The 24,878-nt window shown below is 37.6% G+C and overlaps 1 protein-coding gene across 12 annotated transcripts; it reads right to left on the bottom strand.

Annotated features, from left to right (window-relative positions):
- Positions 1–8,715: 8,715 nt before the first annotated feature.
- On the bottom strand, positions 8,716–24,450 carry znf207a (zinc finger protein 207, a). 12 transcript variants are annotated; one of them, XR_013798361.1, is made up of 17 exons: positions 24,256–24,450; positions 22,479–22,605; positions 22,237–22,375; positions 21,969–22,148; positions 21,805–21,880; positions 21,645–21,715; positions 21,378–21,523; positions 18,542–18,622; positions 17,181–17,402; positions 16,692–16,848; positions 15,322–15,496; positions 15,044–15,122; positions 14,753–14,870; positions 13,969–14,023; positions 12,717–12,811; positions 10,721–11,071; positions 8,716–8,816 (listed from the first exon to the last, which is right to left on the bottom strand). XR_013798361.1 is itself a non-coding variant. In XM_079618979.1 (11 exons), the coding sequence occupies exons 1-11, from the start codon at positions 24,294–24,296 to the stop codon at positions 15,336–15,338; spliced, it is 1,401 nt and encodes a 466-aa protein (XP_079475105.1). In that variant the 5' UTR covers positions 24,297–24,450; the 3' UTR covers positions 12,596–15,335. The 12 variants fall into 12 exon arrangements, 3 of the variants coding, with proteins under 3 accessions (XP_079475105.1, XP_079475107.1, XP_079475106.1); XR_013798362.1 differs by lacking the exon at positions 14,753–14,870; XR_013798367.1 differs by lacking the exon at positions 18,542–18,622 and having other exon boundaries at positions 24,256–24,389.
- Positions 24,451–24,878: the final 428 nt, after the last annotated feature.

Here is a 24,878-nt window from a genome sequence, read left to right as displayed (position 1 = left end):
AAAAAAAAAAACTGTACTGGAAATACTTTTTCAGATGGACTACTTTCTTTTTTTTTTCTTTAAATTTCCTAAATGACCTCGGTCTCTCGAAAAACACAAGTCCTCATTGTCGTTCGTCTGACGTGCAATATATGCCACAGACTTTTCCGTCCTTTACGCAGTGCTTTTTTTGCTGGCGAAACGGTCGGCGCTCATCTGGGGACGGGAGGGATCAAAGACTCGTCTCCAGCTCCACCACCAAGCATGGGACTGAACAGAAGAGGACTCTGTCAGTGTGTAAGCCCATGGTGATGAAACATTCACTAGCACTTCCTCTACACACTCAAGGACAAGTGTGACTACAGGGGCAACAGGGGCTTCAAACCAAATAAGAGGTGTTTCTTGTAACCCAGTAGACAAAGTGCATTTTTTTTTTCCTTGTTGTTGTATTTGGTACAAAAGTATGGAACAAAGGCGGCGTGGTTTCTTCATAGCACTTAGCAAGAGCGTAAAGCTCCGACTTTAATGCCAACAAATTACACGTGTACGTGTGAAACTGACAAAAAGCAACGATGAAAAGCAATCTACCGAACTTCTCCTCCATGCTCCTTTTTGAACTCTAAACGGATTTTGCCGTTTCATTTCTTCTTCATCTTCGTCTTTCCACAGCCTTTCGACTTTGAAATCAGACATTTCGAAAATGGTAGCAAAACGAAGGGATGTCTGATGAGGGGGAAAAACACCACAACAAGACTGAAGTGTTCTCGTGTTTTGTTTTGTTTTCCCAGATGATATATATCAAAGTAAATATCACTGTTAAAGTACTCCAAAATCATTAGCCTTTTTGTCTGGAGATGCTAGACGTGTTGTAATGTTTCTAATGGATTCTGTGGGGCCCCCTGGCCTGGTGGCCCTGCCTACCTGTATGATAAGTGTGGCCATTGAGTGCCTATCTGCTGTGGCGCCTCAGGTGCCCACGCTCTGACTTTTGACCCGCTGTGCCAGGCCGGCGCACCAGATGCCAGAACAGACCTGCCTGGGCCGGAGCAGTGGCTCCTTCAGACCTGGCCAATCAGTACGTACTACTACTGCGCCAGCACTCGACCTCGTCTCAACTTCACTCTCATAGACTCTCTTTCTCCCTCTCATGCAAAGATCACTTTAGCTGGAAGTGGACAGGTTCGTTTCATGTACTTTTTATGATCAATTGGGTTTTTCCCTTCTGGAATTGCCAGTGTTTTTTTTTTTGTGTGTCAACATTGCTGTTGTTATCGTCATTGCTGTTGTTGATGTTATATCGTTATTTTGCGCTTTTTTGGTCTGTGTGTGTGTGTGTGTGTGTCTCAATGCAGTGGTCTCTACGGTAGCTGCTCTCACCAGCCCCTCTTGCTGCGCATATGCAGAAAACACTCTGATTAAGAGGCACACCTCAGCGTAAATGGCGGCCGCTAATGTCGCCATGGCTTTTGAAATACGGAATACGGATTGTTTTCGGTCGCGCACGTAGTTGGCGTAACGAAGAGTAGGTTGATGGTGCTCAGTTTGTCTTCTGCCTCTCCTCTGCACTTTCCTCCGCTTCGGCATCAGAGCCCTGCCAGGCCACACACTGGTGCTTACGACTAAGGGCAGACAGAGTACACTACTTTACCTGGCCGCCTCATCTCACAGTAATAAAAGCAAATGATAACAGAGACTCGGCTCTCCACTTCTATGCAAAGACCGGCTGAGAGTTGCAGTTCACGGCCTTCAGCTTCAATCTGTAGTTCTCTCCAAGCCCACTCTTCAGCTTACCAGTTCATTGTGAGAAGGCAGCTTGCTTACGGTGTAGCCTAAAGAAAGAAACCGGCCCGCTTCATTTGAACTAATGACCAGGCCCTCACTGTTTACTCTCTGAATGATCTCTTACATTATGTACATGCAGTCTCAGGGCAGCCTCAGAGAACCCCAAACTGTTTTATCGTTCCGAGGGGGGCGTAGTCGTGCGTTCTTGCATTATCCGATGTGGCTTTAAAGATGCTGAATGGACTCTGAGAAGGATTCGCAGGAAGTTCCTCTGTTTTTTTAGATCCTAATGTACCTATTCTCAATCGTAGACTTAACCTAGCTATCAGAGTGGGACTCGTTACTTCTTGAAATGTGTTTTGATGTTTGGTTTTGTAAAGATCACATGGAGGTGGAGAGGTAGAATACAGGTTGGCACCAAGACAGACGGGTAGCACCTTGTCCCGGGTATCAAGTATACGCTGGGAGGACTGCTGAGAATTAAACAGGGAATCCAGAATGTTTAGGTGCACTGTAGATGGTTCACATTTGGGTACATCTTTTTTTTTAAACCAAAAAAGGTTTTTGTCTCATTATTATTATTATTATTATTAATGTTATTGTGAAAAAGGAAACTTTAAATCTGTAGTACATTCTTTGACTGAAGTGCTTCTCTCTGCAAGCCTTTGACGCCCTGATGTGGCGGACAGATGACTCTGGGGTTTGCTGTATTGATGGTATTATACTCTGTCCCGACCCAATACTAGGGGAACGGTACAGATTATTTTCTATTTAGTTTTTTTATTTTTGAAACAGGTCCAGGTCCGTTCCACATGGACCTATTGTATCAGGGGGCCTGGGGCACATGCCAGTTGATACCAAGTCTTAAAAGGGGAAATCCCTTTCTAGAAGAATTCTTTTTTTCTTTTTTCTTTTTTACTTCACACTCGAGTGACACTAGCAACAATCACTATTGCCTGTTTTTGAAGATATATATATAAATATATATATATTTTTAACTGCCTTTCTCTAAGATGTACTCGAGACCACAGATTGAAGAAAAAAAAAAAAAAAACGAACATCCAAAACTTAAAAATCCAGAGGAATGCCTGGCAGACTAGCTAGCTAGCTAAAAAGTGGGCATACTGGGTCTTATCTATAGGACTAATGTACCCCAGCTCCACGAGAATGGCTCAGATGCAACTTTGTGTAAGTAAGAAGTCCGCTTCGATCGTACAAAATAACTGGGGCAGGGCCTGGGTGGAGATGACCTCTAAGAAAATCAAATCCTTTGGCTAGAATATGCACATGCTGGTTGATATACATGTACATCTGAAATCCTGTGTATGTATAGAGCTGGTTATATATATAATTTCTTTTCATTTACTTTTTTTTTCAGGCCTGAGTAACCCCCTGTTTCCTTCTCTCCATGAATTTAACTAGATGATAAAGGCATAAACATATCAAAATTATACAAATGACAAAAACACAAATACTTGAATCAAAAGAAGCGCCAATAATGTAATGTGAAATTTTTTGTAATAATTTTGTCATTCATACACTTCCAAGCTTTTTGATAACATCAGTTCAAACTGAACGAAAAACAAAAAAAAAATGTAGTAAAAAAAAAACAAAAAAAAACAAAGATAAAAAAAATGCAAAACGACATCGGTTGTGTGAGTGTTTGCACAAGATTGCGTGTACTGTATGACGGATGAATGCGTTCGTTTGCCTGTGTGAGTGAGTTCAAACCAATGTATGCTAGTGATTACAGTGGATTTGTTTGCGCCTTTGTTTCATCTTAGAGGTTTTTTTTGTCTTTCTTTTGTTGGCTAGTCAAAAATATATTCGGATGTGTATTGTTATTGTATTTGTTATTAGCTTTGTTATTAGAGTTGCACTGAGTGTCTGCTTCCCCTCATTCAGCTAATCGTACAACATGATATTAAAGTACTAAGGGGACAAGGTGACAATTCATGTGTTAATGTTTACTCAAGGACTTATTGAGAAAAATAACAAGTGTGTTTTTATCTGTAATACGATTATCTACCTTATAGTGGCTTTTATTGTGGAATAATCCATGATAAAGAAATGGATTATTTTGAGTATTGCACCATTTTTGTTTTCAGATTATAAACAGAAAAAAAAGCAAAAAAAAAAAGAAAGAAGTATATTAAAATGAAATGTGGGGGTGGGGGGGGGGATCTTTTTGAAGAACTGTGGCCATAGATCGATGTAGAGGGACTTGTAACTCCCCATGTTACACCATGATGAGCTGGATAGACATCTGGAGAAGAGTTTCTTACAAGACTCATTTCAGAGGTGCCTACCTTTCTGGTTTGCTTTTTTTATTGTCAATGTTAATTTCTGTTCTAGTTTTCTTTGTGCAAGGCCACCAACAGTTTACAAACATTTCATGTTTTTCTGAAGTTCAAGGAAAAGGAATGTTACGATGGGATTGTCATGAGAAGAGAAAAGAAAGAAAATCCTAAAGGACATATACTTCCATCAAATGAATAACAAAAAAACACTTTACAGAATGAAGATTATTGTGCTACTTGCAGAACTCTGGGATTGATCAGTGTTGTCATGTTTTTGTTTTTATTTATGTTGGCAATGTTACTTTCATAGATTATCAAAGCCTGTATTTTTTTTTTTTTTTAAAGCAAAAAAAAATCTTTTTTTTTGTTACTTTTTTTTTTTTTTTTTAAGAGAAAAGAAGACATAGTTGTTCACTATCTTGCACACACAAATAAAAGTGGATCATGTCTCAGGAAGGCAAGGGTTCCAGAGTACCAACTCCACGCCATTTAATGTTTGTTTTTAGAGAAAGAGGATAACAGAAAAAAAAAAAAAAAAAACATAAGCACTGAAGGTTATGGATTTCAGAAGAAGAAAATACCTTTGTTTCTAAATCCGTAGCAGTTACATATTTACCAAATAATGAACTCTTAATGAACTTTAAAAAATGGAGTGCTTTATATATAAATCTCTATATTGAAATTGCTTTACATTTTAAACAAAATGATCAATGATTTTGATTGTTCAAAAGACGGTGAAAGAACATACAAATGCTGTATGTGTGATTCTTTATTGTATTTTCTTAACATGAGGTCCCTTCCTGTTGAAATCAGGACCATTGTGCATTACTATTTCTTTCCTCTTTGTCATTCTGTCTCCTGTGGCGGGTATTACACGATGAGAAGAAAAAACGAGGGGTTGGGGGCAGGGTTTCTGTATCAATTTGATCAATTTAAAGAGGAAAAAAAAGCTGGTTTATACGGATCATGATCTATGCACAAGGGGGGTGGGGTTCTAAAAGCCTCTGTGACCCATCTCTCACTGGGATTAGAGGGAATCTTTTTTTGTGTCCTTTTTTGTGCTCATTTGCTCTGTTGTCTCCCTCCCACCAACCCCATGTTACTTCCCATTTTTTATGTTTCTTACATACAGTACATCGCCATGCTGTGTATTCCTAAACCAATGAACGTCTCATTCTGAAGCACTGTGGGGGTTTTTTGTAGCCCATGACTTTCAAGGTTGTCTGTTCTTTGTGTGACTGAGTGAGTGAGTGTGTTACTGGGATGAGTGTGGGTGGAGATACTGGGTTGCTTTTGCCTTTTGTTAAGGAATATGTCTGTACTGAGATTTTAAGAAGTCAATGGCTTTTGATGGGTTTTTCCCCTCTCTTTTCCTCTTTTTCTCTCTCCTCATAGAATGTGATTGTTGACATGCACCGAAAAAAATGTTTTCAACTATGGAGCTTCTTTCAAACAATTAATAAATTGCATTTTTGTTCTTGGCTGTAATGAATTTGGTTTGGTCATTGCGTATTAGTGGACATCACGTGTCCTGCAGTGTTGTGACGAATACAGGTAAAGTGGGATGCTTAACCTGTCATTGTACTCTTCCAATAGGATGAAGAATGCTTTGGTAAAGTATAGTGTGGGGTGACATTTATTTAGTGATTTGGATTGAATAAAAACAAACATGCCCGTGACAAATTATCAGAAAGTATCCAACCTGTATTCACCCTTAAAATAAGAATATTTGGTAACGCTTTAGATTACAGCCTGGAAAGTACTACGTAATTAAGACGAATTTACAGCATAACTTTCAGTAATTATAGTGTATAAAGTACTTGCATGTAAGTATAAGGGAAGTTTGGGGAATTAAACAAATATTTATACTGTAGTAGCCTACTATAGAACTAAGGGTACTTACTATTATTATACAACAATCTTTTTCTCTAAAAATTACAAGGTACATATATATGCATTTATAAAGTTTTTTTATTTATTTATTACAAAAGTGCAGATGTTTAAGTTTGGGCGAACATGTTTCAAGGCAAGTAAAGCTAAAACCGTCCCACAGGGGGGACGTTTGCCATTATATTTTTAAAACAATAATATCTTAGTAAAAACCTTAAGTAATATTGACAAACTATATATCATTTGAAAGCTTACAATCTCTAGTTTTCATATTTTCAAAATAAATTACAGAGGAGCTGTAATTTATCAATTTGCAACAATAATATTTTCATACTCCTAAGGTATTCAGTCCTTTATTTTGAAATAGTGATGAACATGAAAAATCATGAAAAAAATGGTAGAAACCTCAGTTTGTTTTCATGCCAAGAGTTCAAAAGATAGCATTTGTTCAATTATTATTAGAAAAAAAGGTCTGAAAATGTTTTAGAAATAAAGAAAAACCATATATGGAAATGGAGGCGCCCTTATATCAGTAATGTCAACTAGTGAAAAAGTGTGGTACTGCGCCCAAACAAAATCTCACTGAAAGCTCATTTTTTGAGATATCAACCTAAAATTTAAAACACAACTTGTTCAGATTTTTGGCTTTGATTTTTGTGCAGTTTCAGAGTTACCCAGGTTTTGAAAAAATATATTTTAAATAAAATATGAATAATTATTTTTTTGTATTTTATATTTTCATAAACTCAAACTTCTATAACTTTTTTTCTGTTACACTTTCTTAATTTATTTCACTTCTACAAAAATCTGCCAATTTTCTTCTTTAAAACAAGACCAATCTTACATCCATATTCCAAGGCATTCTTGAGTTACAAACATTTAAGTTCGGAAAGTGCATTTTCATGTATATTAAAAAAAGGGGGGGGTGACACTTAAAGGGTTAAAAAAAATACTGGGAAATATACTCTTGTTCCATGTAGTTACAGGGTAAGTGTGACATTGCTGGCCGTAAATTAAAATGGTGCTTGTTACTCTCTTGTTCCATGGCAAGTACAATAAAAATACATAGTCTACACACAATCTAATATCACTGACTCGGAAATCTTTATTTGAAAAACTACTTAATACAGTTGATCTGGAAATGTAGTCTAGAGTTTAAAAAGTTAAAAATATTATAATTTTTTTTTCAAACACCGTTTCACTTCAGAAGATATTGATGCATCCATTATTAGGGTTGTATGGATTACTACAGTTATTGCAGTATTTGCAGATTGATGCTCCCAACTTAGGAACACATGAGCTTATATGTATTGTATATGAGCTTGGGATATGTATTCCCAGAGATGTATTTTTTATTTTTCTAAAACCTTAATTTGTGTTAATCTGAAGAAGGAAAGTCGTATACATCTTGGATGGCATGAGGGTAAAAGATGAATAAATGGTGAGAACGTATTTCTGGGTGTACTGCATTTTCTTTTAATACATGATACAGAATAGCAAGAGACATGATTTCTTCTTCAGATTCATCAGTGGAAAGGAAAGAAAAAGAAGGGAGCAAAAGGAAGAAGCCAAGCAAGAGACAAAATGGGAGGACAAAACGTGCTACTTTCTGTCAAGAGTTTTTAAACGAATTGTTGATGTAAAAAAAGCAGTTTTAAACTAAAAAGAAGTGTTGTAAATCTGTTTTGAATTAAGTTGTTTTTTAAATAAAGTTTTCCGAGTCAGTGATATTAGATTGTGTGTATATATTTTGATTGTACAGTCTGTAACTACATGGGACAAGAGGGTAACAAGCACCACTACATGAAACAAGAGTATCTTTCCCCAATGTTTAAGCAAAAGTTGCAATTGTTTTAGTTTTCAGTGCACTTTTGTTAAAAAGATTACTGTATAAATGCATAGATATGTAATTTTTAAAAAGCCTAAACAGTATGTATTGGTGCAACATTATTACAAAAAGGTACACAGTGTAAGTTCTTGCTAAATTGCTCCCAAATGTTAGATTTTTGTATCATAATAGTAGAATAAGTACCCTTAGTTCTATAATAGTATACATATAGATTTTTTAATTCTCCTGGTTGTTACCCCTTTATTCCCCAAACGTTATATATTGTTCCCTTATACTTATAAGTACTTTATAGATTTGATAATTGTATCCCAGTAAATTAGGTTATATTATTATTATTATTATTATAACATTATTTTAATACTTGTAATTAAATATTTTTTGTCTGTATACTGTCATTTACAATTATGTTGCTATGGCAGTTAATTATGCATTACATGAATTGAGATGACAGAATATTTGCACTTTTTTATTTATTTTTCATATCACAGGCCAGTGAAATATATACGTGTTAACGTATGTCTAAAAGCAATAGGCCACTACTCTTAAACTGTGTAGTTGTAAATGGATCCAAATATCACATACAAGCTGCAATTTTTTATTATTCTTTTTTTTCTGATGCTGATGCCACATTATCTGTCCTTTTGGAGGATCTATAGTTTTCCCAGCATAGTCTTTCTACTGGATTTGGTCCAGCCTGGAGCAGATCTTTCAGGCTCTGGTGGACAGATCCGATAATGGTTTGCACTGCTTCCTTGCACACTTGACATGTCTTCATAAATCGGAACCGCAGTTTGATCCTCTTGCTGAGCATTTGGCTTTTTCTGAGGACAAGAAAAAGTGGTATTTTAACTTTAAGAATGACACACTATTGCTTATCATATATGCTAAATGAAGTGTGTAGCTGTGTGACCTTACATGTGTCAAAAAGAGAGCGATAACTGTGAGTAGGAGCAGACTCACTCCTACAGAGATGGTATAGATGAGCAGAGAATACATCCCACAGGAACACTGCTCACCTAAATCAAACAATGAGAGTATACTGAGGTCAGATGTGAGCTTACTTTTCCATCACTACAGCTAAATATACAGGTGTTGGTCATATAATTAGAATATCATGAAAAAGTTGATTTAATTCAGTAATTCCATTCAAAAAGTGAAACTTGTATATTATATTCATTCATTACACACAGACTGATATATTTCAAATGTTTATGTCTTTTAATTTAGATTATTATAACTGACAACTAATGAAAATCCCAAATTCAGTATCTCAGAAAATTAGAATAGTACGTAAGACCAATACAAAAAAAGGATTTTTAGAAATGATGGCCAACTGAAAAGGATGAACATGAAAAGTATGAGCATGTACAGCACTCAATACTTAGTTGGGGCTCTTTTTGCCTGAATTACTGCAGCAATGTGGCGTGGCATGGAGTCGGTCAGTCTGTGGCACTGCTCAGGTGTTATGAGAGCCCAGGATGCTCTGATAGTGGCCTTCAGTTCTTCTGCATTGTATTCCCCTTCACAATACCCCATAGATTTTCTATAGGGTTAAGGTCAGACGAGTTTGCTGGCCAATTAAGAACAGGGATACCATGGTCCTTAAACCAGGTACTGGTAGCTTTGGCACTGTGTGCAGGTGCCAAGTCCTGTTGGAAAATGAAATCTGCATCTCCATAAAGTTGGTCAGCAGCAGGAAGCATGATGTGCTCTAAAACTTCCTGGTAGACGGCTGCGTTGACCTTGGACCTCAGAAAACACAGTGGACCAACACCAGCAGATGACATGGCACCCCAAACCATCACTGACTGTGGAAACTTTACACTGGACTTCAAGCAACGTGGATTCTGTGCCTCTCCTCTCTTCCTCCAGACTCTGGGACCTTGGTTTCCCAAATGAGATGCAAAATTTGCTCTCATCAGAAAAGAGGACTTTGGTCCATGTGCTTTATTAAATCCAGAGTCAACGCAGCCGTCTACCAGGACATTTTCAGAGCACTTCATGCTTCCTTCATTTTCCAGCAGGATTTGCACCTGCCCACACTGCCAAAAGAACCAACACCTGGTTCAATGACCATGGTGTTACTGTGTAATTACTGTGTGATTTCATGTAATATTCAAATTTTCTGGGATTTTGATTTCGTGGGTTGCATAAGCTGTAAGCCATAATCATCAAAATTATAACAAATAAAGGCTTGAAATATCTCACTTTGCATGTAATGAGTCTATATAATATATTAGTTTCACCTGTTAAGTTGAGTTCTTGAAATAAATCAACTTTTTGATTATATTCTAATTATATGACCAGCACCTGTATTTGGGCTATAGCGGTGGGGTCTTATGTTTGTTTTTTCCAATTTCCACCCTCTGTCTGACTCTTAGTGACCGTTTTATTTATTAATATGTGACCCTGGACCCTAAAACCAGTCACAAGGGTAATATTTTGAATAAATAAGCTTTCCAGTGATGTATGGTTTGTTAAGATAGGACGATATTTGGCCGAGATACAACTATTTGAAAATCTTAGGGTGCAGAAAATCGAAACATTGAGAAAATCGCCTTTAAAGTTCTCCATTATGTTTGCGATTTTGCTGCATCCACTCCCAAAAATAAACGTTTTATATATTTACGGTAGGAAATATACAAAATATCTTCATGGAGCATGATCTTTATTTAGCCTAATATTCTAATGATTTTTGACATAAAAGAAAAAATTATAAATTGGGCCCATACAATTGTTTGCTATTGCCACAAATATACCCGTGCTACTTGTGACTGGTTTTGTGGTCCAGGGTCTCATAAATATTGACAGGTTGTACCACCCTTGCACAATTAAACATTCGCAGAGATGCAGTGCAGAACTGCACCAATATATAATATGTGTGCGTGTATAAATTAAATATAAAGAAACATTTTCCAACCTGCTGCATTCACAAGCAGAAAAAGGGCTGTGTTCACCAAATGCTGATCTGATGTATTTCCTGAGAAATCACAGACATAAAGCCCCGTGTCTGTGCGTCTTAAATCAAAAAGAGTCACAGTAATTTTGCCTGTCTGGAGAAAATTCTGCCGTCTGAAGATCTTGATACGTCCCTCATTTCCTGGATCTGCTCTCACCCCTTCATCTTCAGAGATGTTCAGCACATTTTCTGAATGAGCAAACCTTCGCCGCAGGTACAGAAGCGATTGGTGTGATTTACTTGCTTGTGTCACACAAAATATGTCCACTGATTCACCCTCAAGCCTTTGGGTGTAATGAAAATCTTGAAATGCTGAAAAGTGTTAATGAAAGGATTAAACTCATGAAATTGCATATCATTGCATTGGTGGCCATATGCATAATTTAGGCACGCTTTTTCTTTATCAAGCTCTATACACATAAAATAGATCGGTTCACTGGTGTACCCCTATTACAGAGTAGGCCAATCAATAACTTAAAATGGTCATGTATAATACATTCTACATACTTTAATTTCTTAAATTAAAATGTTTGAGATCTAATGCTTATTCAAATAGCCTAGACTGAAATTTAACAGCTTACAATAAACATTACTATGGAATCCCATTCAGAGTGACGTACCTAAAGTTTGCTCCAAAAAAATCCAGAGAAATAAGTAGGCTCTCATACTGCACTTATTAAATGTTTTAAATATCCATGACCAGTTTCACATGCATCTCTCCTCAAAGCGTTGATTCTGCTTCTAGGACTGTTCTCTTTTCATCTCGGCAGAGCTCCACCCAAGCACAGGAAGTTCAGCAGACACGCACATTATTTGTGTCAGTGTAGTAGTGTGTTACTACTGAAAGTACAGCGTTATATAAATATGACTTGTAGAGTAAATGTTGCCATATTTGTACCAAAATAAAATTCTCTGGCAGTTTATTCCAGCACTGACATTCTTCATCATTCATTTAAAGCACATTATTTTAAGTAATTTAAAGCTCAGATTTGCAGGAAACTTATTTTCTTCTGTACTCTCATCCTTTTTATGTTTTAACTAACACACTTAATATTGTTGTTCAGTTGTTACTTGCCCCGTTTCACAGACCAGGCTTAAGCTAGTCCCGGACTAAAATACATGTTTGAGCTGTTTTAACTTAAACAACTTCCACTGACATGTAAAATATGTCGGTGCCATTGTTTTGTTTAAGGCACGTTCATAAAAGCTACTTAAAGGAGAACTCCGGTCAATTTTAACATTGAGCTCAATTTTGAGTAAATTTGGAGTGCTGTCAATACAGAGAACAACGACAAAAATCAGTGTTGCCTACACCGTTATCCTCTTTTTAAAATTTGCACCCTATTGACTTGAATGGGGTCTTATTTTAAACCTGCTTTTATTTCTCTTATCATCCTTGATGTGTCATACAAGTGCCCAGCCATGTTGAGTGATTCCTTCAGAGTGAACACGAGTGAATCTGACTGCAGTAGATGTGAAAGATATGAATAAAAATGATGTTATATCAGCCAGCACACATGCCTGTATTTAGTTCCTGTTTTCGGTCGAAGTCCAAAGTAGTCGATTGTCGAGTTCACGCGCATAGGTTTAGTTACCTATGATCACGCGCGTGAACTCGACAATCTTACACTCCAAATTTACTCAAAATTGAGCTCAATGTTAAAATTGACCGGAGTTCTCCTTTAACTGTCCATGTCCTAATTGAATGAAGCCCTCTCTGTGAAACCAGTCCTATAAAATATATGACCAAATATACATATAAAGAATACACAGCTCATTTGTTTTTATTTTAGTTTTTATTATTTTCAAATGGGACAAAAGGAAAAGGCAACTCACTTTGTGCTGCACTTTACTGGAAAGATTAACTCAAAACTCTGAAACAAATCTCAGTTTTCCCTGTAAAAAGGAAAATGAGTACAGATTTAGAAAATTGGGGACTAAACCTAACCAAACTTACCAGGCGAAAAATTAGTTGACCGTGAACCGGAAAGCAGTGTCTTTTGCTTTTAACCAAATCTCAACTCTGTAAAGGGGGTCCTGGATTACCTTTTCCTTAAAAATCAAGGGGAACTGATCAGTAGCAAACGGACAGATAAAAGAAACAAAGAACCACAAAAAAAACTCACAGACAGTACTTTACAAAACACAAAACCATCGGATTCACATGGTTGGCTAGATGCTAAATGATTCCTTGAAGTAGTAGTTCTGTGGATTGATACCATTAGTGCCATGCCAAACATCTCCAAAACCAGTGAAACGATTTCAATTAATATTCTGGATTTTCAACAATGCTTGTGGACAGAATCTGTGGCATCCTGAAAAATGTCAACTCATCCTTCTGTTTGTAAAAATGGGAACTACATTACACACATGTAATGTTTAAATGCAAGTTCCATTTTCTAAGGGCTTATTAGCTAGCATAACTGCTAAACTTTAATTGCATATCCATTTCCCATTTGTTTAGTACAAACTGCGAGACGAGTCATTGTATGTGCTAATCGACAGAATGCCATAGATGTAGTTGAAAATAACAACATATTCTATTAACACACTACCATTCAAAAGTTTGGGGTCAGCAAGAGTTTTCAATGTTTTTGAATTTGAGAGAAGTGTCTTGTTCACAACAAGATTACATGTATTTGATCAAAAATACAGTGAGAACTTTTTCATTTGAAAAGATTTTAAAATATAATTTATTTCTGAGATGCAAAGCTGAATTTTCAGCATCACTACTCCAGTCTTCAGTGTCACGTGATCCTTCAAGTATCATTCTAATATGATGATTTGATGTTCAAGAAACATTATCCTCACTGTTTAAAACAGTTGTGCTTAATTTTTTCAGGATTCTTTGAAAAATAGAACGTATAAAAGAACATCATTCATTTGAAATAGAAATGTTTTATATCTTTTGTATAAATGCCTTTACGGCCACTTTTAATCAAATTAATGCATCCCTGCTAAATCAAAAACACTACGTTTCTTTTCCCACCCCCCTAAAACATCTTACTGACCCGAAAATTTTGGAGCATATTTGTGTACATTTAACATGTTAGCTAATACGGAGTTAGTTATGAAAATTCCCCTGATATTAATAAAACTGGGGGCCATCACCAAACTTGTTCTAAGTTTGGGGACGTTTGCATCCAACAGCCAAATGACTGTGAGGCCCCCTGAATACAGAGAGTAAAGAGAGAAAATGTGAGACTTGCCTCAGCCTGTGCAGGGCAACACTGAGACTCTGCCTCAGCCAGTCCCATGGCATTGCTACAAGGAGAAGAGAAATCCTCAGTTTAGGACAACAACCACAGGGAACTACAGTCACAGCCTTGCCTGCATCTTCCTGAAAATCACAGTCAAATAATGAGCTTTAGCCGGTTCATTTGGGTTATTTCAGTCTTTCACAAGACGGTGATCTTCAGGAAGACTGCCATCTGAATGGTTGTTTATCTCGTTGAGAGCCATATGTTCTTGCATAAGGAGTTGAACATTTAAAGGGGTCTTAAACATTTAGGTCCAGTTTTTCCCCACACCAAAAATAGTCAAAATTGAGCTTTTCCATTATCGTTTTCCACTTTGTCTCTGAACATTACAAGTTAATTGACTTTCTGTTGTAGCATCTTTTAAGCACCCTCAACTGTTAAGATCAGGGACCTTTGTTAGTTGTATGTTGTTCAGGAATAATGGAATATATCCTATCCTTACTGGGTGTTCAAAGCTTCCGAACATCCACTGATGTGTAAATGTCAGACATTGTGAGATGTTTTGAGTTACATCAAGTTTACATGGTACAAAATTACTTCCTTTCAAAAGATCAGAAAAATGTAATTCCTAATAATTTGACCCCTTTAAACTCGAACTTCAATATGAAAGAACATCAAACGTGGATGCAAACGCTTTGGCTTTCCTCACACTCATAAATACATTCCAGCATACGCTAAACACACTGCTTTCATACAAATAACAGCCATCATGTGGATCATTTGAAGTACAAACCTTACGGAGTTGTCCTTTACTCGCTCATGAAAAAACAGCCGTTAGATTTCAATAGTTTATTACAATTCATAGTGGAACAGTACAGATATCATTCACAGGAGTCCTTTTGTTATTGGCCCTACAGAGAGAACACTGTAAATGTAGACAAGCAGACACAGAAAAATAAACTCAACAGTGACAGCTAACTGAAGCCCTCACCAAGCAACGCTGGGGACAGGATGTCCAACAGCACCTATGGGTGCTGCGAAGGCTTCACACTTTTAGTACAGTAGTATATTTACAGTGACTTGCCTTGATAAAGGTGCTGTACGAAACTCCAGCCGCTTCAAATTATTACGAACCATATTTACTACACTTCACTTCTAAAAACCTAAACAAAACATGAGAAAAAAAGCCAAACTGTATGATCTGCAACAAAGGGAAGGTCCAAATAAAAGACTTGGTAAAATCAAATGTCCCATGCGTTACACAGTTTCATTACTCCATCCCCTCATTGCAAGAAGGGTTACGGTTACTGATCTGGATTGTAAAGAACGCCACTAGATGGTAAAATGGTTGAATCACCAAACCTAATGACGACGCTTCAATATCGGCCTCCAGGAGACATTACTGGAGGTCTCATGCCAATGGCAGGCCGAGGGGGAGCGGCCTGGTAAGGAGGAACCATGGGTGGGGCTTGCCCATACGGTGGCATCCCTCCTGGGACGTACCCAGGCACTGCTTGAGGTGGAGCACCATATGGCCCTACATGAGAAGAAACTGATTAGTTACATTTTTAACACAAATCTGCTCTCATCTTACACTGCGATTCCACAATCATACACAATACCGTTCTAAAGTTTGTTTTTGAAAGTCTTGTGTTCATCAAGGCTGCATTTATTTGATTAAAAAAAAAATAGTACAAACAGTAATACTGTGAAATACTATTACAATTTAAAACAACTTTTTCCTATTTGAATATAGTGTCAAATGGATTAATGGCTGCTAAAGCTTTGACATCAGAGAAACAAATTACAGTCTTCAATAACTACGTTTACATGGACACTTTTTGTTTCAATAGGAATTCATTCATTCCAATTGATGAATCCGAACGTAGTGTTTACACGAACACTAAATAAAGTGATTGACATACGCGTGTCAAACCAGAATGGATTTTTATGAGTCGCACAAATAGTTTTCGGCTGTTTGCGCATACAACTCTCCTACATTGCTTCTTTTCCATTTTGGGTCATAATTAGGAGACGGCGAGCACATGAACCGTTGTGCCTCCCTGCTTATTTTAAATCGAGCAGTAAAAACAGTCCTTCCAGCGCCCAAAACAAGGTATCTTTGGACGAGAGTCCGAAACAAGGACTGGTGGCACGTTGTCCTGCTCCACTTCACAGACGCAGAGTGAAAGGAGAATTTTAGAATGACTGACGGGACACATTTATATGACAGGAAGAACAGCTTGTTCCGCGCGTCATACGCCATTACACCATTTATATGTCATTGCATATACGCAGTACTTTCCAGTTTCTGTTTTCAATCCGATCAAGTGTTTACATGTCCTCTCGATCGGATTACAATCGGATTTTTTTTTTTTGGCCAATTCATACGAATCGACGTGGTTACATGCAACTTATTCCAACTAATATGCTGATTTGAAGCTCAGGAAACATTTAATTATCATTAATGTTGAAAACAGTTAATATTCTAGTGGAAACCGTGACGCATTTTTTCAGGATTCTTTAATAAAGAGAGAAAATTCAAAATAACAGCATTTATTTGAAATAGTCAAGTAATTAATAATGGTACAAAATATTTCTATCACTTTTGATTACTGCATTCTTTCTGAATAACTATTAAAGAGTAGTGTAACAAGACATTTCACTCTTATTTCGATATTCAGTGGACATCCAAAAGTCTGAGAGCACTTATATGGGATATAAGATACTACCTTGCATGGGATGCCTAACACCCGGCTGCTGCGCAGGAATGCCCTGCTGAGGGGGCAACACGCCTCCCATTGCTGCGACTGGTGGCGAAGATATGTGGGCCTGTCCCGCACTAGGGCTTTTACACTGGTAGCGAGGCAGCTGTGCTCGCAACTCCTCCTGTCAAACACATAAAGCAAAATGTGCAGGGCGGTAAGACATAAATATGGACTTTTTTGTTTCCTTTCTTTCTTCTGTGGAACACAAAAGAAGATATTGTGAAAAATTAAAGTCACTGGGGTACAGTGTTGTTTTGGACCATTTTGACTTTCACTGTCTGAACAAAAACGTTCTTCAAATGTTCCGCAGAGGGAAAAAAGTCACAGGTTTGGAACGAGACAGTCTGGGATAATGATCCAGGTGTTTTATCAAATGCAAGCATGCACTATTGATAGCTGACCAGTTATTTCTGCAAAGCTTAAAAGACAAAGCACAGAAACAGGTTCACTTACCAGTGATATGTCTTCATCAGGGTGGATCAACTTACTGGTTGCACTGGTAGTGGTGAGGGTGGCGGGCTTACTTGTGACTGGGGTGCCCGGTTTGGCCACGGTGCTGCTCGGGTTGGCGGCAGCAGCGGTGGAGGACTGGTTGTAGGCTGGGAATGTGGGTTTAGGCGCAGCAGAAGGAGGTGCAGAAGCGCTCACTGCTACACCAGAACCAGCCTGCTGGACCTGAAGGGAGACAAAAGTGCAGATTAGATACATTCTGGGATTCAACTCAATGCTGCACTTAGGTACTACAGTTACCAGAAGCAAAACGGATTCTTAAAAGCCTGAATACAGTGGCCCCACAAAGTATTTAAGTCACACTTGATATACAATGCAAGATATAACAGAATACCAAATCAAGTGTTATTTACTTTATCTAGAAATAGAGAGCAAGCACACTTTAAGCAAAATACCACCATCTAATGCTCACTTAAAGTCAGTATTTAGAAACACTAATTTAATAACAGTTAAATGCAATTTTTTTCATACTGCACATTAATGGTGTTATGTCTAAACTGATTTTAATTTAAGTATCCTATTTTGTCTTATTAAAAAACAATACAGAGTTAATATCATCCATAACATTATCCACCCATATTTCAGCAACAACCCAGTCTTTGCGCTTTGCAACATTAAGAAAATCAGACCCTTCCTGTCAAAGTATGTGGTGCAACTTCTTGGCCAAGCTCTTGTCATTTCAAGACTGGACTACTGTAACGCTCTACTGGCAGGCCTTCCAGCCAGTGCAACTAACCTCTGTAGATGATCCTGAACACGGTAGCCAAAACCCACGTCACACCCCTCCTGATCTCACTCCACTGGCTCCCAGTTGCAGACAGAATTAAATTTAAAGTTTTGATGCTGGCATTGTGGACTGACTACCTCAATTCACTCCTGCAAGTCTACTGTCCCTCCTGCCAGCTAAAGTCACTGAATGAACGACTGGTTTTAAATGATAAAAACACAAAATGTTCAACAAAATAAAGAATTTGGACACTTTCTGGTTGTAAAAAGTGGATCATGATCAAGTGCCCCAATGGGTCTAAATAATTTTTGGGGCCACTGTATATATACAGAGTTAAAAATTTGACTTTGAAGGTGTATTTTAAAGAAAGAGAAAGACTGAGTTTAAAAGAGAAAAATCAAGCTGTCTATCACTTATTAGCCTCAATTAAAAATCTCTCGATTCTTCTGAAGCACTACAGATGTCCTCAAGAGCAAAGGCAATTATTCTAAGAGGCCGTCTGAGTCTGTCTGCTGTCACATGCCATCAATAGTTTTAGGAAGCAGCTCTTTCACCGAGTCAGCAAGCTACTGCATACTTGGGACAGCGGTTTAGAGGATGCTGACAAAGTGTCCAGACTGGAGGAGGCTGAGCTTGTGCTTGGAGCTCGAGTGCCCATCTGCAGCATGGAGAGAGAGCACACAGTAAAGACCCTGTTTAATTCTACTATCATGAACACTTAACACTGAACCTCTGGTCGTTTAAAACTGCGGTTTAAAACGAACAGCACTAAGGTTTAAAAAAAAATTAAAAATTTGCCCCTCTTAGGTTTATCCTTATCACATTTTGGTCTCTTGAGACTTTCCGCAACAGCAAAAAAAGGATTTAAAAAAAAGAAAAAGGGATAACTTACTTTAAAGGGGTCATGACATGAGAAACCAAATTTGCCTTGATCTTTTGGTATATAAGAGGTCTTTGTACCATTAAAACATCCTGCAAGTTTCATAGCTTAAGACGTCCTCCCCATTATAAACGAATCATTTATTTAATCAAGCTCTAAATACAGCTCGTTCTGGATCCATGGTAAGAAGTGACGTCACGGTACGAAGTGACGTACCAGCGTTTGCATATGACCGCCTCCAGCGCAAGACAACTACGCTTTAAGCGCAAGACAACTGCGCTCATTTCGTATCACTGTCGCGCCCGCGCGCCGCGCGCCTCACAAGTGTTCAGTCGACGGACAGCGAGTGGGTCTGTGTACAGGGAAATTACGATGCCACGCAGATGTGCTGTTCCTGGATGTGGACAAACAACATCTTTGAATACGCTGCGAAAGATCCAGTCGTCAGGGGAAAATGGATGCACTTTATTTTTTGCAGACGTCCCAGTCACGGCAGTGTTAGTTTAAGCGTTTGTTCTGTACATTTGAAGGATGACTGTTTTGAGCTTTGCCAGAAAACTGTTGCTCAAAGATAAGTCCGTGCCGACTATTCTGGGCTCAACATCGACGACGCAAACTGTAAGTAATGTATTTAAAACTTTAAACTACTTTTTAAATACGCTGAAAGATCCAGTCGTCAGGGAAAAAATGGATGCACTTTATTTTTTGCGGACGTCCCAGACACGGCAGTGTTCTGTACATTTAAGGATGACTGTTTTGAGGAAAAAATCCCAATATGATGCTTGGCTTTGCCAGAAAACTGTTGCTCAAAGAAAAGTCCGTGCCGAATATTCTGGGCTCAATAACGACGACGCAAACTTACTTTTTACCATGGCTAATTTAAACACATTTGTATAAGAGAATCTTGAAAATATGTCGCCTTTCTAGTAGGCCTACATGTGATAGAAAATTAAAAATGTTGCCTTTATCAATGCTGCATCTTCAAATATGGCCTGTAAGTTACACCCTATCATTTCATTGGAATTAGTTAAATAATGTTAAACTGTTAGCAAATTAAGCTATAGGATAATTATGCAACAATAATCCGTTTTCAAGTGTCTCGGGTTAATTTTTTTTTATTAATTCAAAATAGTTTCACTTTCCATGTGGACACGGGCGGATCCAGTCTTCGTTGTTGTGGTGATCGTTCATTTTCCTCTGATTCTGGCTCAAACATAATAAGGTTTTATCATTGCAAGAGCCATCGCTTCGCATGCATCACCCGCTATTAAACAGTTGCGCCGAATCCGCAAATGTTCTGGCTGGGGGCGTTAATAATTGATGCATAGGCACTGACGTTAGCCAATCATAACAGTGGGCGTTAACACTGAACTCTTAAAGGGGAAACACCCCCAAAACAGACTGTTTGAATCAGAGGATGAGAAACAGGGTGGGAAAAGGTCATAAATCACTACATTTTAAAAGTTTTTTGTAAAAAAAACTATAGTAATACTATATTTGCACCTAAGGGAACATAATAATAAAATAAAAAAACCCATGTCATGACCCCTTTAAAAAAACAAAGCAATATATTACATATACGTAACCCTGGACCACAGAACCAGTCACTTGGTTTATACATCACCTAAAAGTTGAATAAATAAGCTTTCCAGTGATGTATGGTTTGTTAGGATATAACAATATTTGGCTGAGATACAACTATTTGAAAATCTGGAATCTGAGGGTGCAAAAGAATCGAAACATTGAGAAAATCGCCTTTAAAGTTGTCCATTTATGTTTGCGATTGTGCTGCAGTCACTGAATTTTTATTTATTTAATATCCTAATGATTTTTGGCATAAAAGAAAAATCCATAATTTTAACCCATACAATGTATTGTCGGCTAATGCCACAAATATACTCAACTCAACTATTTATTTATTTATACCCGTGCGACTTGTGACTGGTTTGTGATCCAGGGTCACATATCCAACAGATTTTTTTTATGATTTGTTTTTAATAAAACAACTAACGGTAATAATTATCATATTTTTTTTCATTTAATAATAATTAAAGCAATAATAGCCTAAACAACTTTGCATGTAACTATGAATTCATACACTTTTATTGGAAAACACTTTCACCTTTGTTGTCCACTTTCAACCACTTCTGTCCTGATTTCTTTGAGGGGAGGGTCAATGGACGAGTAAATGTATGGGCTTTATCAGATCTTGTGGCTGTTCGCACGCATTCGACCACATAAGCGTCTACACTACGAAAACAATCCGGTCAAATGAGTTTTCGACTACCTCTGGAAGTGGTCGAAAGTGGACAAGCTCAAAACGTTTTAGACCCCATTTACACCTGTAACTAACGTCCTACACTCGTGATGCGATCACTGTCAGTAGCATGAAGTGATGCAAAAGTGTTAATAATCCTGGTCTCTCTTTCTAACCAAAAACTGACCATACGAGTCAAATCAGTCCCTGAAAGTGACATTTAATTTGACTTAAGATGCCTTTCGGTTCTGCAACTAGCAAGAAAGGGCAGCATACCTGTCCTGCACTGGGAAACAGTGGCTTGGAGACACTTGGCTGTGGCGTGGACACTGTGGTGGCAGGCATAGCTGGCCGGGTGGTAGTAGGAAGAGCCTGAGCCATGTGGGGTAAGCCAGGGTGATGGCCCATGGGAGGAGGAATTCCTGCAATACCACAATAATCAAATCATTTTACCACAATAATAAAATAATTACGAACGACTGAACAAAACATGTCTCTTTATATACATACTGAGCCTTAAATTGAAAGGTAAACTTCCTGTACCTGGTGGCATGCCTGGCATCATTGGGGGCATTCCATGTGTGGGTGGCATCATGCCACTCATTGGCATCATGCTATTGATTACATGTAACGAGAAGGAAAAGTTATTGAAAGAAATATGTTTACAACATGGATGAGCAATATTCAGACTATTAACGCTTACCCTGGATGCATCCCTGGCATGACAGGGGGCATCCCTGGCATCATTGGAGGAACACCAGGCATCATTGGGGGCATTCCTTTGAGATAAGTAATTTAGGAGACACATAATAAATATACTATGCATAAAAGCTTGAACTGGTTGTTTTGTATTATTACAAAGCACACCTGAGTAGCTTCCGTGTGGCATCCCTGGAGCTGGGACAGGGGCCATTCCTGGCTGAGTCATGGGGGCGTAGGCTGGCTGAGGCGGTACGGTTGATGCTGGCTGTTGGAAGGAGGGTCCAGCCTCTTCGTCCTCATCATCTTCATCAGAGTCATCTTGGTTCTGTCTTTTCTTCTGATTTTCTGTTTACACAAAGGTTGGGAATATTGTTATTATAGGTTTATGTGGGCTACAAAAAGAGCATAAGTAATAAGAAGTTAAATGTGCTACCCTGTGTTTTTTGTTCAAGTACACGTCGTCTCTCCTCCATGTCTTTCTCTGGAATACCCTCCATTCCATAGATCTCCAGTTCTATGTCAGTCCTTCCAGGTATTGCATTAGGGACACCATCAATAGTTTCTTTGTGAACCTTCAATAAACAAACAAAAAGTTGAAAACAAACTAAAAGTTTAAGACATACAGTCAACATATTACAATATACACAAAATCCAAAATCCCAATGACATATGTACCTGCATACAGTGGATGGCCAGACCAGGACCTGTGTATAACTTCTTGTGACATATGTGACACTTAAAGTGCTTGGCCTTCTGGTGTTGAATGAGAATCTTTTCATCATCAAAATCCCTGTTACAGTACCTGGGTTTGTGGTTAAAGTCACATAAACAAGAAAAAAATCATAACAGAAAGCCAGAAAAGTCATTAAGGTAACATTATTCGCATAAGGATGCTTAAATCTTTTGACCCACTTCTTTTACAAACACCAGTGGTTCTCAACCTTTTCGTCTACAAGTTCCCACCATTTTCCACAATAATGAGCAAAGGCCCTGTGACATTCTCCAGTTCTTTGTGATTTACTGAATAAGGATTTAGGATAAGGATTTTTCTACCTGTTAAAACATTTTAGAGGAAAATGAATAGCCTATCATTAAAAAAATGCCCATAGAGAATTATACTTCAACTAAATAAATATTTTATTAATTCAGAGGACTTTTGCATTTCTAGAAATCACACTTTTAAAAGTATGCTTCTGCATATGTGACCAAACCCAGTCACAAACCCAGTCACAAAACCAGTCACATGGAGCAATTTTATGAAATTGAGATTTATACATCATGAATAAATAAGCTTTCAATATGGTTTGTTAGGGTAGGACAAAATTTGGCTGAGATTCAACAATTTGAAAATCTGGAATCTGAGGGTGCAAAAAAAATCTAAACATTGAGAAAATCGCCTTTAAATTTTGTCCATTTATGTTCACAAGTATGCTGTATTCACTCACATAAATGAATGTTTTTTATATTTACAGTAGGAAATTTACACAATATCTTCATGGAACATCTTTACTTAATAGCCTAATGAATTTTGGCTAGAAAAATCTATAATTTTGCTCCATACAATGTAGTGTTGGCTATTGCCACAAATATACCGTGCAACATTTGTGACTGGTTTCGTGATTCAGTGTCACATTATATTCTACACATGGTTGATAAAAAATAAAAAAATAAAATAAATAAAAACAGCCAAACAATTCAAAATAAAGGAATTTCTTATTTAACAGCTTGTTTGATCTTATATTAAATAATCTTGAGGTCACCTAATGGGCCATGATGATAGCAAGATAGTGTGAAGTTTAGGCACTAAAATGGCTATGAGATACATTTACTTATTATATAACTCTCAACATAACTTTTTTGTGAATGATCAATTGAGGAATTTAGCAGTCCAATATTGTTGTATAATAACCACGAAACGTTTTATTTCCTTGTTGACTGTTCTCCACGTTATTAACATAATGGTAATTTTTGCTAGCGGAAACGTTGCAACTAATCTACAAGTAACAAATAAACAGACATGAAGAAAAAATAATTTCATTCTATATCGTTAGATATATCATGATGTATCAAGTCAGAGTATTAATTGGTAGGTCTTCGCTTTACACGGTTTATTTTGTGACCTAATGACCGACTGACTGTTCATTAAAATAAGGTGTTTGATCCACCATCACCAGCTGAAGGATGACGACAAAGACTGGAGTCTGGACTGTGACTTAACATCTACTCAACGATCAGACGGGCGTTCAAATAGAACTCAAATTCGAACGCGCCTATGACGTCTTGGGAGTAAAGCACGTTATTAGCTCAGTATGTTTTTGAGACACAGCCTTGATATCAGAGAAACATGCGAACAATGCATTAGCCATCCGTAAACAGGAAGTGAGCCAACCCCTTCTAATAAACCAAGCGAAAATGTTAGAACAACAGTACGATAGCTTTAAAAGAAGGATACCAACACCAGGGCTTCATCTGCTTCTTCTTTTTTCTCCCCATGATTTATTTAACAGCCTTTTCCGCAATCAGCACACTGACACCTACCAAACTATTAGCAGAAACAAAATGGAGTAAACAGGACATGACGACGGCATTTTCCATGCACTGAAACTCATCAGTAATGCCGCCACTAACTGGACAGGAGGTGCACAGCTTTGGAAATTGGTGCTCAAAATGACAGAAAAAGTAAAAAAAAAAATAATAATAATAATAATAATAATTAACTGAATTCAGTTATCATTTATGTATGTATGTATTTTATGACTAAACATTAAACAAAGTTTTTTCACTTTCAATGCATACTTTCCGTCACAATCTATTGCTTAGAGTCTAATTATACAGTAAATAGTTCGCCCAATGAATTATTTACTGACCTGTCAGTAGCCTAAGTGTTAAAGAGTTGATCTCACCAGTGTTTAATGGTACAAACACAACTCAATTGGACATGTACTACACAATCACAAATGATGTGAGTTATAGTGTCAAATACAAAGAGTTTTGTTGTTACAACCCCACTAAGATGAGTTGTAACAGAGATGTAACAACACGTAGCTGAAATAAGATATACACTATCTAATTTAT

The sequence above is a fragment of the Phoxinus phoxinus genome (assembly GCF_949152265.1).
Source record: "Phoxinus phoxinus genome assembly, chromosome: 1".
Taxonomy (NCBI): Eukaryota; Metazoa; Chordata; class Actinopteri; order Cypriniformes; family Leuciscidae; genus Phoxinus; species Phoxinus phoxinus.
Note: the sequence above shows the minus strand (reverse complement) of the source record. Positions and strands in the feature narration are given on the sequence as shown.